The 16,403-nt window shown below is 37.2% G+C and overlaps 5 protein-coding genes across 5 annotated transcripts; 3 read left to right on the top strand and 2 right to left on the bottom strand.

The window, feature by feature from the left end:
• Window positions 1-17: 17 nt before the first annotated feature.
• B0P05DRAFT_560452 (tRNA synthetases class I-domain-containing protein) lies at window positions 18-4,324 on the top strand. Its single transcript, XM_051580368.1, has 16 exons — window positions 18-156; window positions 208-1,172; window positions 1,235-1,385; window positions 1,425-1,529; window positions 1,577-1,696; window positions 1,772-2,027; window positions 2,083-2,169; window positions 2,219-2,328; window positions 2,373-2,462; window positions 2,520-2,651; window positions 2,693-2,832; window positions 2,882-3,323; window positions 3,374-3,454; window positions 3,511-3,840; window positions 3,886-4,148; window positions 4,194-4,324. The coding sequence occupies exons 2-16, from the start codon at window positions 388-390 to the stop codon at window positions 4,279-4,281; spliced, it is 3,180 nt and encodes a 1,059-aa protein (XP_051430513.1). The 5' UTR covers window positions 18-156; window positions 208-387; the 3' UTR covers window positions 4,282-4,324.
• On the top strand, window positions 4,325-8,819 carry B0P05DRAFT_498842 (P-loop containing nucleoside triphosphate hydrolase protein). Its single transcript, XM_051575413.1, has 3 exons — window positions 4,325-5,338; window positions 5,388-6,412; window positions 6,461-8,819. Exons 1-3 carry the CDS (start codon window positions 4,600-4,602, stop codon window positions 8,687-8,689), a joined length of 3,993 nt encoding a protein of 1,330 aa, XP_051430512.1. The 5' UTR covers window positions 4,325-4,599; the 3' UTR covers window positions 8,690-8,819.
• Window positions 8,820-11,091: 2,272 nt separating this feature from the next.
• On the top strand, window positions 11,092-11,974 carry B0P05DRAFT_560446 (thymidylate kinase-like protein). Its single transcript, XM_051580367.1, has 4 exons — window positions 11,092-11,248; window positions 11,292-11,400; window positions 11,445-11,721; window positions 11,767-11,974. Exons 1-4 carry the CDS (start codon window positions 11,122-11,124, stop codon window positions 11,875-11,877), a joined length of 624 nt encoding a protein of 207 aa, XP_051430511.1. The 5' UTR covers window positions 11,092-11,121; the 3' UTR covers window positions 11,878-11,974.
• A 302-nt stretch (window positions 11,975-12,276) lies between these two features.
• Window positions 12,277-14,574, bottom strand: B0P05DRAFT_560442 (serine dehydratase alpha chain-domain-containing protein). Its single transcript, XM_051580366.1, has 3 exons — window positions 14,124-14,574; window positions 12,829-13,899; window positions 12,277-12,763 (listed from the first exon to the last, which is right to left on the bottom strand). The coding sequence occupies exons 1-3, from the start codon at window positions 14,506-14,508 to the stop codon at window positions 12,399-12,401; spliced, it is 1,821 nt and encodes a 606-aa protein (XP_051430510.1). The 5' UTR covers window positions 14,509-14,574; the 3' UTR covers window positions 12,277-12,398.
• A 530-nt stretch (window positions 14,575-15,104) lies between these two features.
• Window positions 15,105-15,920, bottom strand: B0P05DRAFT_560440 (HIT-like domain-containing protein). Its single transcript, XM_051580365.1, has 7 exons — window positions 15,836-15,920; window positions 15,745-15,786; window positions 15,652-15,694; window positions 15,573-15,588; window positions 15,410-15,525; window positions 15,337-15,360; window positions 15,105-15,283 (listed from the first exon to the last, which is right to left on the bottom strand). The coding sequence occupies exons 1-7, from the start codon at window positions 15,883-15,885 to the stop codon at window positions 15,149-15,151; spliced, it is 426 nt and encodes a 141-aa protein (XP_051430509.1). The 5' UTR covers window positions 15,886-15,920; the 3' UTR covers window positions 15,105-15,148.
• Between the last annotated feature and the right edge of the window lie 483 nt (window positions 15,921-16,403).

The following is a 16,403-nucleotide window of genomic DNA, read 5'->3' as shown; positions in this document are numbered from 1 at the left end:
AATCTCGGTTGATTTGTCACCTTCTTGAGAATAAAATGAAAAGAATAGAGATACTCTAAAACAAATAGCCATTGTATCTTCCATCACTGAGTGTATCATTCTTGCGCTGGTTGCGCTGCAGTGATTAAAATAGATGGAAGCTTTCAAATTGATATTGTACTTTTATATATCACCAGTTATGTTTTGGTTCTAATACCATGCTTATAGATTTTATTATTGCCTTTCTTTTCTGAACCAAACGTCTAGGAAGTCCCCCTTTTTTTTCCGAATTGAATACAACAGCCCTTGGAAGTAAAGGAACACCGACACGGGGTGTACAGAGGGACTAGCATAACCATTGATCCTTGCTTGTCTGACAAGGGCGTATCCTCTTTGCTTCACCTTCAAATGTTTGCTTATGGAGCACTCTCTCCACGAATGATCCGAGCGAAATGTAGATATGATAGAACAGTTATCAAGCAACACAATGCCTTGTGCCTCAAGTCACTTATGACCGATGCCAAAAAGACCATGATTCCTAAACCCAGCAAGCCATTTGCACCCACCTATGTTGCCAAATCAGTAGAAGAGGGCTGGTATGAGTGGTGGCAATCCCAAGGTCTCTTCAGAGCTAGCAGCTCAGATTTTATACCAGCCATTCAAGAAAAGAAGCCATTCACCATGATCACTCCTCCACCCAATGTGACAGGATCATTGCACATTGGTCATGCATTGACATTTAGTGTTCAAGATGCCATAGTACGATGGCGACGTATGAATGGGTATGACGTGCAATGGATTCCGGGCACTGATCATGCTGGTATTGGCACACAATCCGTGGTAGAGAAGATGCTCATGAAAGAGCGTGGATTGACACGCTATGATTTGGGTCGAGAAGCATTCATTGATGAGGTGTGGAAATGGAAAGAAAAGTATGGTAACCATATCTTGCATCAAATGAGACGTATGGGTGCTTCATTGGATTGGGAAAAGGAATTCTTCACAATGGATCGGGATCGTTATGAAGCAGTACAGAATGCATTTATGCGCTTGCATAAAGATGGATTGATTTATCGAGATACTCGCCTTGTGAATTGGTGTTGTGCATTAGAAACTGTGATTTCAGACATTGAAGTGGATTATAAGGACATTACAGGAAAGACGCTGGTCCCTTTGCCTGGCAGATCTAAGCCGTAAGCACGCACGCACATGCACACAAAAGGGGGGAAATGTATGCTGAATTGTTTTTTGTTAGAGTTGAATTTGGTGTTTTACACAACTTTTCATACAAAGTGATTGACCCTAAAATAGACGGTATTCAAGAATTGACAGTATCTACAACACGTATTGAAACCATGCTTGGTGATTGTGCTGTAGCCATTCATCCTCAAGATGAAAGATACAAGGTAAAGTCAATGTGTATGGTACAACTAATAAGTCAATAGAGTCTCCATGGTAAATATGTTTATCATCCTATTCTTAAAAAGGAAATTCCTATTGTATGTGATGAAGAACTTGTTGATATGGAATTTGGTACTGGTGTTGTTAAGGTAAAAACTAAATGTGCTGTCAATCTTATTCACTTTATATGGACTAGATTACGCCTGCTCATGATCCAAATGATTATAGCTGTGCTCGTCGCCATAACCTTCCTATTCAAAGCATTTTCGATAAACTAGGCAAATTGAATGAACATTGTGGATTGCCTGAACTAGTGGTAAAGCCAGATTTTTTTTTAAAAAAAAAAAAAAAAAAAAAAAAAAAAAAAAACTTTTTCATGACAATCAACTAGGGACATGATCGATTTGAAGTACGGGAGACTATTATTGACATGTTGACTCGGTTAGGAAGCTATAAAGGAAGAAACGATAATCATGTCATGCGTATTGCTGTCTGTTCAAGATCTGGGGATGTTATTGAACCCTTATTACAACCACAATGGTACATTAAATGCAAAGAACTTGCTGCTATATCCAAAAAGCAAGTAGAAGACAATAGAATGACCATCGTACCTGATCATTTCACTCAGGATTGGTATAGATGGTTAGGTAAGATGAGCTCGGATGCAATGGTAAGGAAAAATAATAATTCCAAATCACATAGACAACATTCAAGATTGGTGTATCTCTCGACAGTTATGGTGGGGACATGAGATTCCAGCCTATCAGATCAAGACAGCAACAGGTCAACGTAAGCGAATGATCGATTGCTGTATTTGTATATTCACGTGTGCCTATAGACAAAGAGTTGTGGGTAGTAGGGTCTGACAAGAATGAAGCTAATTCGAGAGCTGTGGAACTGTTAGAAAAAGAAGGCTATCCTAAAGATACCCCTTTTGAGCTTATCAAAGTAAAGAAAATACGCATCATGAGGTCTGCTAATATGTGTCATAGGATGACGATGTGTTGGATACATGGTTCTCTTCTGGTCTATTGCCTCTTTCGGCTTTAGGATGGAAAGGTAGAGAAGGAGAGGATATTCCGGTAGGATAGAATGTATATTTTTGTGTTTCTGCATCCGTCTGACATTTATTTGTCTAGAACCGTTATCCACTTCAAGTAATGGAAACTGGATTTGATATTCTCTTTTTTTGGGTTGCACGAATGGCTATGTTATCAAACCATTTTGCAAACGAAAATGTACCTTTTGAGACCATTTATTTACATGCTATGGTAAACTGAGCAGTACGAAATCATGATTGACAAGACAATAGGTGCGTGATGCTCAAGGGCGTAAAATGTCCAAGTCACTTGGAAATGTCATTGACCCATTGCATGTCATTGAAGGCGTGAGTCTACAGAGTATGAAGGACAGTCTCCGTACCTCAAATCTGCCCCAAAAGGAAATTGGAACGTGCGTGCTATGATAACTGCCAATGAAATGTCACTCATCTCTATTATAGGAGTATTCGCAATTTAGAAAAGGAATATCCAAACGGTATTCCGCCTTGTGGCACAGATTCATTACGATTTGCTTTGGTTCAATACACACAACAAACAAGACAAATCAATCTAGACATTTCAAATGTAATTCAGACTTCGCACTTTTGCAACAAGCTATGGAATCTTTTTAAATTTGGTCTTGGTCGCCTAGAACAAAACCCTGGTCTTGAACTTGATAGCATGTCTATCATAAAAGAAGCTCATCATAGTACACTTGCTAACCGTTATATACTGTCTCGTATGGCAGATACAGTCAGTAAATGTCATCAAGCATTTGAGAATTCTCGTCTTTTTGAAGCTACAGACGCATTGCGTCGATTTGTTGTGGAAGACGTATGTGATGTCTATGTTGAATTTTCTAAATCCAACCTGAGTAAACCAGAATTAAGTGAAAAAGAAAAGGTAAAGAAAAAGAAAAAACAAGATACGCATATATTAATTCGTTGCATTAGAATTCAACTTTGAAGATTTTACATGCATGCATGGACATCTCGATACGTTTGGCTCACCCCTTTATGCCTTTTGTCACTGAAGTAAAAAAAAAAACAAAAACAAATAGAGCATGGATGTATGATTGACTTGTTTGTAGGAATTATGGCAACATATGAAATCAACTTTGCCAGAGTTAAACCATCATTCCAATGCACCGTCCTTAATGGTAGAAAGATACCCAGATAATACTTCTTTTGCCCAAATGTATGATAGACAAGTAGAAGACCACTTTAAAGTCGTACTTTCTATCATTCATGCCTCCAGATCATTAAGACAAGGAAACCAAATCAGCATTGGAAAAGAACTTCCTTTTACCATTGTGTATGATGATGTTAAAATATTAGATGACAATGGTCCTCTCAAGCTATACATGAATGAAATCAAAGGTTTTGTAAAAGCATCTCATATCACACTTGTAGATACACAGGTAAGAAATGGTGTCACTTGAACATCAGCGACTAAATTACACAAGGCAAACATGAATATGAACACATGGACTACAAAAGCGATAGATGATAAACTAAAGATCCTTGTCCCAACCACGGCTATTGTAAAGGCTCAACTCGAAGCAGCTGCATCTAAAGGTGTTGACATAGAAACAGTCATTCAGAACAAGAATGCACAACTCACTAAAAAACTAACCAAAGTAGAACTGGACCTTGAGAAATTAAACATTCGTATGAGCAAACCAGGCTATGAAAGCGCTGTACCAGAAAATGTCAAAGAAAAGAACAAGTAAGTTTAAAAAGTATCACAAGACAAATTAACTTTTTTTTTTAGTCAAAGATTGACAATGCTTTTATTGGAGAAAAACGCACTTCAAAATGATCTAAATACGTTAGATTTAATCATGCAAGAAAGAAAATAAATATTTCAAAATGACGCAAAGAAAAAGAAAATAGAAAAAGACACTCATCATGTGAAGACTTCAGAAAGTCCTTGCTTCCTTGTTTAAGCGAATTTGAGTCAAATCAGATATAGGTGGAGGGGGCGCCGAGACGAAATTTTCGGACCTAAATAGTATATGCTTGATTGGAAGATTTACTGCGGTCAAATAGTTTGACCGACCAGTATCTATTTTCTATCGTGTAACATTTATTGGAATCGAGCATATAAAATAACTTGCGAGATCAAACAAATTTCGCTATTTTTTTTTCCATTTTCATCACTGTCTTGTTGATCTGTCATGACAGATTTAAGTGTATCGTCGCGATCGACGTCAACTAGTCAAACATTTCATGATGACAAAAAAAGAAACAGCAATACCTCTGACATCAAAGCTGCCTCTTCCGCAAACCTCAATGACGAAAAACTGTTATTAGAAGAAGAAATTGCAGCTATTCCCATCAAACAAATGGAGTCCAGACATGCCGAAGAAAAAGAAAAAGAAGAAAAAAAGAAAAAGAAGAAGGAGAAGCAACCTACCGTACCCATTTATAAATTATTTCGCTTTGCTACTCCACTAGAGCGCTGTATGATCCTTATATCTCTCATTTTTTCCATTGGTGTTGGTGCTCTCCAACCTATCAGTATCATCATCTTTGGTCAATTCATGGGAACTATCTCTACCTCAATGGTCACTGGTGATCTTGAGCGACTTGCCAACGATGCTCACCCATTAATTCTTATTTTTGTATATATGGGTACTGGTGTTTTGGTCGCCGCTTATATCACAAACTGCTTTTGGGTTCTCACTGGTGAAAATCAAGTACGACGAATCCGTAACATGTACGTGCATGCTATCCTTCGTCAAGATATGGGTTGGTTCGATAAAGCCGAAGAAGGTTCCTTAACTACTCGATTGGCTACTGATACTCAATTGATTCAAGATGGTATTTCTGAAAAGTTTGGTCTCTTTGCCATGTGTGTTGGTCAATTCATCACTGGTTTCGTTGTTGCTTTTGTGAAGGGTTGGAGACTTGCTGGTAAGCTGATGAGTTATACAATTAATCAGATCACTTATATTTCGAATAGTCGTCATGCTTGCCACACTTCCTGTCTTGGCTGGTGTTGGTGGTGCTATGGGCTTTTTTATTACCAAGTACACTCTTAAATCACAAGACTCTTATGCTGAAGCCGGTTCAATTGCTGAGCAAGTCTTTTCTGGTATTCGAACTGTTTACTCTTTCTCTCTACAAAACCGTTTTGCTGACTTGTATGAAAAGAAGTTAGTCAAGGCCATGGATGTTGGTATCAAGAGAGGTCAAGTGCTTGGCTTTGGTTTTGGTGGTTTCATGTTTACTCTCTTTTCTACTTATGGTCTTGCCTTCTGGTATGGTTCCAAGTTGACACGCGAAGGCCTTATGTATGGTCAAGATGTTCTCGTCGTCTTTTTTGCAATGATTATGGGTGCCATTGCCTTCTTGCAATTGCCTCCTAATCTTTCTGCTGTTTCTTCTGCTTGTGGCGCTGCTTATAAAATCTATGCCACTATTGATCGTGTTCCTCCTATTGATGCTGATAAGCAAGATGGTTTGGCTCCTGAAAAGATTCTCGGTGAAATCGAATTTAAAGATGTCAAATTTAGTTACCCCACTCGTCCTGACATTACCATTTTGAAGAAGCTCAACTTAAATATCAAGCCCGGTATGACTGTTGCTTTTGTGGGTCCATCTGGTTCTGGTAAATCAACCAGTGTTCAATTGTTACAACGTTTCTATGATCCTTTGGAAGGCTCAGTTATTCTTGATGGTAAAGATCTCAAAGATTATAACGTTGCTTGGCTGCGTAGCAAGATTGGTGTTGTGTCTCAAGAACCTGTCTTGTTCAATATGACTATCAAACAAAACTTGTTGATGGGTGTTACTGAAGAAGTGACAAATGACGATATTGTTGTTGCCTGTAAAAAAGCTAACTGTCACTCTTTTATCTCTCAATTGCCTGATGGTTACGAGACACTTGTTGGCGAACATGGTGGTATGCTTTCCGGTGGCCAAAAGCAACGTATTGCTATTGCCCGTGCTATTCTTAAGAACCCTACTATTCTTTTATTGGATGAGGTATGTGTATCATATCGAAAAGGACTTAATTTAACATTTGACTTTTAGGCTACTTCTGCTTTGGATACTCAGTCCGAGCGTTTGGTCCAAACTGCTCTTGATGCTGCTGCTGCTGACCGCACAACCATTGTCATTGCTCACCGTCTTTCTACTATTAGAAACGCTGACCTTATTGTTGTCATGCAAGGTGGTGATCTTGTTGAACAAGGCACCCATAACGATCTTGTTGAACTTAATGGTGTCTATGCTGATTTGGTCAGAAAGCAAGAAATTGCTACCAAGCAAGTGGGTAGTAATGTTGAAGAACTTAACTCTGAAGAATTGTTGAAACGTGAACAACAAGAATTGATTGCTGAAAAGAAACGTGCTGAAGAAGAACTCATTAATGAAAAGGACACTACTGCCAACTTGTTCAAGACTACAAGTCGTGCTTCTGTTGATGCTTATGAACTCAAGCTTCGTAAAGAAAAAGAAGAACGTAAACAAGCCATGAAGCAAAGTGCTCCTCTCGGCAAGGTCTTGAAACAAATGCGTCCTGAATGGCCTTTGTTGATCACTGGTGTCTGTGGTGCTGCAGTTGCTGGTGCTGTCTTCCCTTGTTTCGCTTTGATTTTCGCTCAAGTACTTTCTCAACTTGTTAGCCCTGATACGACTCCTCCAGGCCCAATGGAAGGTACTAATCTCTACTCTTTCTTGTTTGTCATTATTGGTATTGCCGCCCTTATTGGTTTTGCTACTCAAGTTATTTGCTTTGAAGTTGCAGGTGAACGCTACACCAAGCGTCTTCGTGGTCAAATTTTCCGTGCTTTCATGAAGCAAGAAATTGGTTTCTTTGATGAAGACGATAACTCTCTCGGCGCACTTACTTCCAAGCTTGCTATTGATTCTAAGAATGTCAATGAATTGGTTACCAAGACATGGGGTGATATTACTCAAATTATTGTTACTGCCATTACTGGTTTAGCTATTGCTTTCTCTCAAAGTTGGATGTTGACTTTGATCATTCTTTGTATGGCTCCCTTCATTGGTTTTGCTACCTTCTATGAATCCAAAATCCACCGTGGTTTTGAAGACAAAACAAAAAAAGCAAATGAACAAAGTGGTGAAGTTGCTGGCGAAGCTATCAAAGAAATCCGTACAGTCGCTGGTCTCAACAAACAATCTTACTTTGAAAACAAATACCACAATGCTACTGATCGTCCCCATCGTCTTGCTCAACGTAAGGCTTATATGTCTTCGCTTGGTTATGCTATGCAACAAGGTATTACTCTTTATACAAATGCCGTTGCTTTTTACGCTGGTACTCAGCTTATGTGGCACCATGGTCTTGCTTTTAACAAGATGTTTACTTGTATGATGACCATCATGATTACTGCTCAAGGTATTGGTAGAGCTTCCGTTTTCACAACCACTTATGCCAAGGCTAAATACTCTTCTATTGCTGCTTTTGAAATTCTTGAACGTGAGCCCTCTATTGATCCTGACCTCGAAGGTATCGAACCTAATCGTTCCCAAATCAAGGGTGATATTGATTTTGAAAACATCACTTTCCGTTACCCTGCTCGTCCTGATGTCTCTATCTTTAATGGTGAATTCAATTTACACGGAAAGGCTGGTCAAACCATTGCTCTTGTAGGTCCCTCTGGTTGTGGTAAATCCACGACTATTGGTATGCTTCAACGTTGGTATGATCCTATCACAGGTACTGTCCGTCTCGATGATAACAACGTCAAGAACTACACCCTCGGCAATTTGCGTAGCCATACATCCCTTGTAGGTCAAGAACCCGTCTTGTTTGATATGACTATTGCTGAAAACATCCGCTTTGGTGTGGATGAAGGCAAAGAGGTGACTCAAGAAGAAATTGAAGCTGCTACCAAAGCCGCCAATATCCACAAGTTTATTTCTAGTCTTCCTAATGGATACGATACCCGTGTTGGTGATAAAGGTTCTCAATTATCTGGTGGTCAAAAGCAACGTATTGCTATTGCCCGTGCTTTGATTCGTAAGCCTAAGGTTCTCTTGTTGGACGAAGCTACTTCTGCCCTTGATAGTGAAAGTGAAAAATTGGTGCAAGCAGCTATTGATAACATTCTTGAAGAAGGTGGCCGTACAACAATAACCATTGCTCATCGTCTTTCTACTATCCAAAATGCCGACTTGATTTGTGTTGTCAAGAATGGCCGTGTGATTGAACAAGGTACTCACTGGGAGTTACTCAAGTTAAATGGAACTTACAGTGAACTCGTTTATCAACAATCACTCAATGCTCATTAATACGATGGTTTATCTACCTCTTACTTTTTTATATCTTCTAGACTTGCTTCTCCTAAATTAATCATAATCTACTTGTATACTATAAATCTTTTTTGCTTCTAAAAAACAAATAAATACTTTACCGTCTTACAAACAAAAAAAAAAATCAAGCTTTGATAGTTAGCATTTGAAGCCATAAACTAGTTTGTAATTTATCAAATGCATGCGAGTTAATTTTTAAAATGTTCAACAATGCTTTTTGCTGAAACTAATGCTAAACTCAATTTGGTTCGATTTCCTTCTTTTGAGTTTCTTATGTTTGGACATACATAAAGGAACACATTTATGCAAAAATATAGCAAGATTTGAGAACAGCTATATAAAACACCGGATCCTGTCCGAACGGTCTAAATAGAGCCCCTGTTTCCGAAAAGTGAACAACGGATTATTTTTGTTGACCAATTTATTTTCCCACAAGCAGGTAAGATTTCCAAAATTTTGGTGGATTGAGTGGAGACGAAAAGAAATGAATGATGAATAAGCAAATTTCTTTTAACATAAATCTAGAAAGGTGTAATAGAAACATGACTGAGTCAAACATATTTTTTAAGACTTAAATGAACAATGAATTTCATTTTTAATTTAATTTATAGATTTTTCTTTTTCTTTTTCTTTTTAAAAAAGAGGGGGTCGGCGTCACTTTGCGGGTAGTGTAAGGCAAAGGACACCTGTGGATTCCAAGGATAGCAAGCCAGAGCCTTGGATTCCTGGCGGAAAAAATTAGATTAACAACGTGAGGGACAATGTCCCTCATTATAGTTGTTAAACTATAAAGAACAGATACTACACTTGATCTTAGCCAAAAGGCCTGAGAGGATAAGGAAAAAATCGTTTCTGCCTTTTGAGCCTTCTTTTATAGTTTTTTTTTTCTCTCAAAATTTTTCGAAAAAGGACAGTCTTCTGGACTGCTTTGGACTGCTGATGGCTTGATTAGGAAAATTATACACGAGCTACGACGCGTAGTGTATCGATTCTATGCTAGCAACTTGAGCTTACAAAGTTTAGTCTTCACGCAGCAAGTGTCATTCTTTTGCTCTTTATAGATTCTATCATTATTCCATTACTATTGAGCAGTATCTACACATCAATGTACAAAAGAAGACTTTTATGTTGCTCCAAATAAACTGTGACACAAAATCCTGTCTCTAGACATATTTATATCTGATATAGCCAGTATGTTATGAGATCTGTCGGCAATACAAACAGAGGTTGTTGTATGACGAAATGTAAAGTTTAAGGCAAAGAAAGTATTGACGATTAACAAATATATTGCAAGATATCAATGTATTCTTGGGAAAAAATCCCTTCCAATAATAGCTTTCAATAACGTTGGTTGTTTAGGACCTGAAGTGAGCAATAGGCTTATAGCTTGCATCTATTTCCTTTGATCACTTGCACAATATCATCTCCATTTAATATTTTTTTGTTTTCATAGATCCGTAAATTTCTTTCTTTAGCATCAATGGCCACCTAAAGATATATTTGAACCATCAAAGTACAAAAGCAATTCTTGAATCACTACGTCTTATGATACCCTTACTTTACATCAAAAACAAAAGTTTCTGCAGCAAGCCATAACGAAAAATAGTTGTCTAGTCAAAATAAACATAACCTAATTGTTAGATCTGAGAAAGTTATATGAAAATTATACACGACGCGTTCAAGACGATACAGACTATTTTTCGTGTTATCTCATGAATACCCATAGTAAGCAGCGCGTTTTTACTACATTCTCAAGTTCCATGCATTCAAATAGACTACTTCACTTGCAATTGTAAGTTGATTTGACATCATCTTTCTGTATTTTTAGACCATTCCTTATTTTTTGATCAAAATACAGCCCATGAGACACTCAAAACACTTTCAAAAATACTACACCATACAATACTTGAAGGGTCTCAAACTGATAAAAAGTACAAGTGCATTACCCTCAAAGACCGAAGCTATAGCGTTTTGGCTGGGAAAATGATTCCTTTGCCTCAGGTAACATTGCTTTTCATCTTTAATTGAAGATATACCACAACTTCTTAATAAAACATTTGGAATCCCCGTTCCAGAGATTTCTGTCAAAATAAATGGATCTGGATCAGCATTGATTTAGAAATCAAAACTTACCAATTTGAGCAGATTACTATTCAGTAGCTCTTCTAAAACTCAAGTACATGGTACAAAACAGACCCTCAATGAGCCCTATATTAATTGAACAGTAAAATATCAAAGCCATTTGTTATGTTGCAATAGCCATATGTCAAAAACAAGAAGGGCACACAAAATGCTCAATTGATAAGATAGCTGCACAACATAAGAACGAGGATGAAACTCAGAACATTTAGAGAGAGGAGGTCTGCATATTTAGAAGGCGTATAAAAAAAAAGTCTTTCTTTCAAAATTAAATGGTACAACGCGGTTTATTTATTGTAGTTGAAGGTTGCGATCGTTCAGGCAAGACAACCCAATGTGGTATTCTTGTCAACAAGTTAAAGCAAGCTGGTATGGACACTGAACTTGTCAAGTTTCCAGGTAAGTTATCCTTATCAAATGCTCCTGAATAACCATGATACAGATAGAACAACACAAACTGGTAAAATGATTGATAGTTATCTTCAACAAAAGAGCGACCTAGATGATCGTGCTATTCATCTTTTGTTTTCTGCTAACCGTTGGGAAGCTATGTAAATAAAAACGCGTTCATTTTGCGATATTGACAATTAAACAGGAAAACCTTACAAGAAAAGTTAAATCAGGGTACAACTTTGGTTGTGGATCGTTATGCATTCTCGGGGGTTGCTTTTTCTTCAGCAAAAGGATTAGATTTAGCATGGTGTAGACATCCTGACGTTGGATTGCTGACACCTGATATTGTCTTGTTTCTTGATTTGAATATTGACGAAGCTGAAAAACGAGGCGGATTTGGACAAGAAAGATATGAAAAGAGAGAATTACAGGTCAAGGTTAGAAAAGAATTTTTTAAGTTAAAAGATAACACTTGGAAGGTAAAATGTCAAAAAAAAAGAGACATATATTGATCCTTTGTTTAGCTGATTGATGCTAGTCAATCTAAAGAACAAGTAGAACAAGATATTTGGGATATAGTCCAAGCATTTGATAAGAAAGATTTGAGAACATTAGAGTTTGATTTATGGAAATAATACTTATTTGTTCATGGGATACTGACAGGCTACATAAACTATTGATCTTAATTATTGACATCAGTTTCAAGATTGAATAAAAAACACTTGTCCCAAAAGCTATCTATACTAACGTGTAATGGCCTATGTACGGAAAGTACATATAGAAATCCAACAGAATTAACTGTGGTTAGGGGGGAGAGAGAGAGTACCAGCGGGCATCAGTAAAGAAACAAAGAAATAAGCGTTTCTTTTTTTGCGCATTGTGTAGTTTCAATTGAAATAAATAACTAATAGATTCTCGATTTTTTTTTTCTCAAGGAAAAGAAGGATATTTAAACAAGAGTTGTTACTTTTTGAAGTGGGCATTGGAGTGGATAAAGTGTTTCCCTTATCTATACATTTATCAGAGACTCAAATCCGCGTTCGAGTGGTCTATTTCGACAGTCAAAGAAGAAAATGTATAAAGAAAAACATGATATATATATATATATATATATATGAATGAAAATGACGTTCGAAAATGATTACTTTCTTTCTATTTAACACAAAGGAACATTCACAGCCAAACCACCTTGACTGGTTTCCTTATATTTAGACATCATATCTACACCCGTTTGACGCATGGTTTCAATGACTTGGTCAAGTGACACGCGGTGGTCTCCCTCACCATTCAATGCCAATTGAGCTGCAGCAATAGCTTTGACAGCAGCCAAAGCATTACGCTCAATACAAGGAACTTGAACAAGACCTGCGATAGGATCGCAAGTCAAGCCCAAGTTATGTTCCATACCAATTTCAGCTGCATTTTCGACTTGTTCTACCGTACCACCCATCACAGCAGTAAAACCAGCAGCAGCCATTGAACAGGCGACACCTACTTCACCTTGACAGCCTACTTCAGCAGCTATTTTCGAATTTGTGTAAGTCAAAAAAAAAAAAACTCCCACATGATGCTTATTCAATATTTACCTGAAATACTAGCACCACGTTTAAACAGCATACCAATAGCGGAAGTTGTTAACAAAAATTCCATGACATCCTTTTCTGGGTTTTCTGAAATGAATTCGAGATAATACTTGAGTACAGAGGGAATTGTACCAGCAGCACCATTAGTAGGAGCTGTAACAACACGACCACCACAAGCATTTTCCTCGTTGACGGCAATAGCATATACAGAAAGATAATCAAGGGCAGGCAAGACAAACTTCTTTCTAGGTTTTTTAGGCAAGTAAGTAAGAGCCAGAGGATACTGGGTATTGTTCAGTTCAGGAGAAGGATCGGATACCGCTGTGGTCTCATCATTTCTACCTGCAGGTATATGTGAATGGCTGTATCCACCTGTTGAGTTCAAAGAACCGCCATATAAACCCTTCAAGAGTTTGTTATATAGTCTAGGAGCACGACGTTTTACGCGGAGACTGCCAGGCAAGTAATCGTCTGGTGAAGCCATCACACCATTACGAATACTGTCATCCATTGTGTTCCAGATTCTTAAGAGCTTCTCTCTAATTTCTTGAGGTGTACTCCATTTTAATTCATTTTCAAACACGACCTGAGCAATTGTCATATTTTCACGCTTACAAACAGCAATCAATTCTTCTGAGTTCTTGAAAGGCAAAGAAACAACAGCGATATCTTGTTCACGACGCTCAGCAACAACAGCATCTTTTTTGATTTGTTTATAGTATACATTTTCACCATGATCCAACTGAGTTTCAGCATTGACTACAAAACCACCACCAATACTGAAATATTCATTTGTAGCAACCATATTAGCATCCTTGTCATAAGCGCAAAAACGAAGACCATTAGGGTGTTGTGGTAATGTCTTAAAATAATTGAAGACCATATCCTTATCATAATCAAAAGTGATGCGATGAGTTCCATCTAAGCGAATTGATTTGTTTGTTTGAATGTCTTTCACACGAGATCGAATTGTGCTAGTCTCTACTTTATCAGGGCTTTCACCTTCAATGCCCATAAGAATAGCTTCTGGTGTACCATGGCCAACACCTGTCAAAGCTAGTGATCCGAACATATCTAAGATAAAAAAAAAAGCGGAGGTTAATTACCATTTATAGATAATCATTTCAAGATAAGCGCTCTTCTTCATTACTTGATTTATAGAGAGCAAAGAGATTAGACATGTTTGGCAGAAAAGTGGAAACCAGTTCCGCGGAACATATCGTATCAACTTGGCTATTTATAGAATTCAAGTAGGAAAAATCAAGAGCAGAAACAAATATTGATTTGCAATACATTACCTACTCGAAGTGTTGAGACTTTGTCTAGAACGTTGTGATCCTTCAAGTCCGTAATGAAAATCTTTGCAGCACGCATGGGACCAACAGTATGAGATGAAGAAGGTCCGACACCAATAGAGAACAGATCGAAAGTGGATACAACAGCATGGTGGTCGCTTGTTGCTGCTGTAGGTTCAGCATTGGGTTGCTCTTCAGCATTGGGTTGCTCTTCAGCATTGGGTTGCTCTTCAGCAGAAGTATTTGAGAGAAAGCGTTTGGATAACTTGTATTGTGGTACAACAGCAGTACGAATTAGGGAAGTGCTTGAAAGATTTTTGCGGCAACGTAAGACTGGTTGAGCAACATTCTTATGCAAAGAAGTTGATAACTTTCTTAAAGCAAACATTTGTTGAAAATATAAGTTTGGTCTAAAAAAGAGTATCTCTTTTTGATTTGTTTTATTACAAGTGAATCAAAAAAAAAAGAGAAGGAAAGAGATCCATATTAAAAAATTTTGTTGCTTAAATAGTGCTGGTAAACTAAAGGCAGAACTTGGTACATGTACATTTTTTTTATCAAAACAGTCACTTTACCCACGGCTTCAGCCAATAGTAGATTGTAAATGGGCTAGAATTGACACGGTGATTCTACACGGTCTTCTTGTTACTTACTTGTAAAGGTAAATAATGAAAGTTTTTTTTTCTCGCCAATCACAATTGACATATCATCATCATGAAGTCTCAAAACAAATTTTCGTTTGTTTGTACAAACAGCTTTATTTGCTATGGTCCAGACGATTTTCGAGACCATTTAATTTGTAACTAAGAGCATTCATGATTAACATTAGATGATAACACACGTAAGAAAAAAGTGATTAAATATTAGTTAATGGATGAATTACGCAAGAAATAGCTTGTTACTGCAGCTTAATCATTTGCAGCCAAAAACTTTAATAGTTATCGAATCTATGAAGGTTGTTCAGTCATGAGGCTGTGAAATGACATGCAATCGCAACAAAGGGGTTTTTTATTATATAAATAATTTGTTTACAACTTTTCCTTAATGCGACCCAAAAGACCCTTGAGGTCTTCTTGACCCACCTTTTGTTGATCCCATCCAATCTTAAGACCTTCTTGAGGATTGGGCTTAGGAATGATATGGAAATGGACATGAGGAACTTCCTGTTAAGTAACAATTGTTAGTTACTGATCATGACTTATGATTCCGTATTTACTTGATGTGCCATGCGTCCATTGTTCTATTATATAAAATATTAATTTCAGTCAAACAAGTAAGACAAAAGTTACCTGCAACAGATTGTATTGACCATCACCTAATCCAATAGCAAGAGCAACCTTCTTGGCTAAAGGTAACATATCAGCCAGAATGTCATCAGGGACTTGATGGAAGAATTCAGCATGATCTATGGTTTAGGGGTAAACCTTTGTCTTTGTTACACAATCTACTTACACTTGGGAATAATAAGCTATATACAAAAACATGAGCATTGTTTGTATAAGTCTGAAGTATTATTTCTTCTTTTACTTACAGCATGACCTTCACTCAAGGGATTGATATCCAAGAAGGAATAGCTAAACTTTTTCTAAGAAAAAAACGCGTCTCATTTTCTCGAAAATATTACCTTTTCTCTGTTTCTGCAATCTTGTGAGAAGGGATCTCACCTCTACAGAAACAGTCAGGAACAATATTTCAAACAACCATGTTTCACTCACTTGATGATTTTACAGAAGATGCAGTCAGCTTTTAAATGTTCGTGGGCCATTTTTAAGTGGATGAAAAAGAGCGATACAAAAAAAAAGAAGGGAAAGGAAAAGACAACTATATTTTAAAAGAAAGCTCGCTTAAACTCTACACCGACATCTCTTTTATGAAATCTAGTCCATGATAAACATGATAATCTTGGAAGATTCTTTAATCAACGTCAAAATTCAATTGACTTACCTTAGGTGGTGGGGAGATTGTCATAAACGAATCAGGCAATTCTATCATAACTATAAGTCATACTGATCGAAATAAGAGATAGGAAATGGAATATATGCTCAAGGGTAAAAGATACAATTATATTAACTATACAGCAAACTGGCTTATTTTCTCTACATAAATCATACTTTTTAGCAATTTAAACAGCAGATTGATGTCTAATTTCTTTGTGCAGTAAATACCTGTCAGTTGTAAAATTGTATAAAGCATATTAATATTTTCTTTTTTATTCCTCTTCTGGTTTTTCTTCTAGAAAATACTTCAGTTCTTTTTTTTTCAGAATGACTTACAAATTTTAAG

The sequence above is a fragment of the Gilbertella persicaria genome (assembly GCF_025201335.1).
Source record: "Gilbertella persicaria strain CBS 190.32 chromosome Unknown B0P05scaffold_57, whole genome shotgun sequence".
Taxonomy (NCBI): Eukaryota; Fungi; Mucoromycota; class Mucoromycetes; order Mucorales; family Choanephoraceae; genus Gilbertella; species Gilbertella persicaria.
The sequence above is the reverse complement of the archived record's forward strand: the minus strand, read 5'-3'. Positions and strand labels throughout refer to the sequence as shown.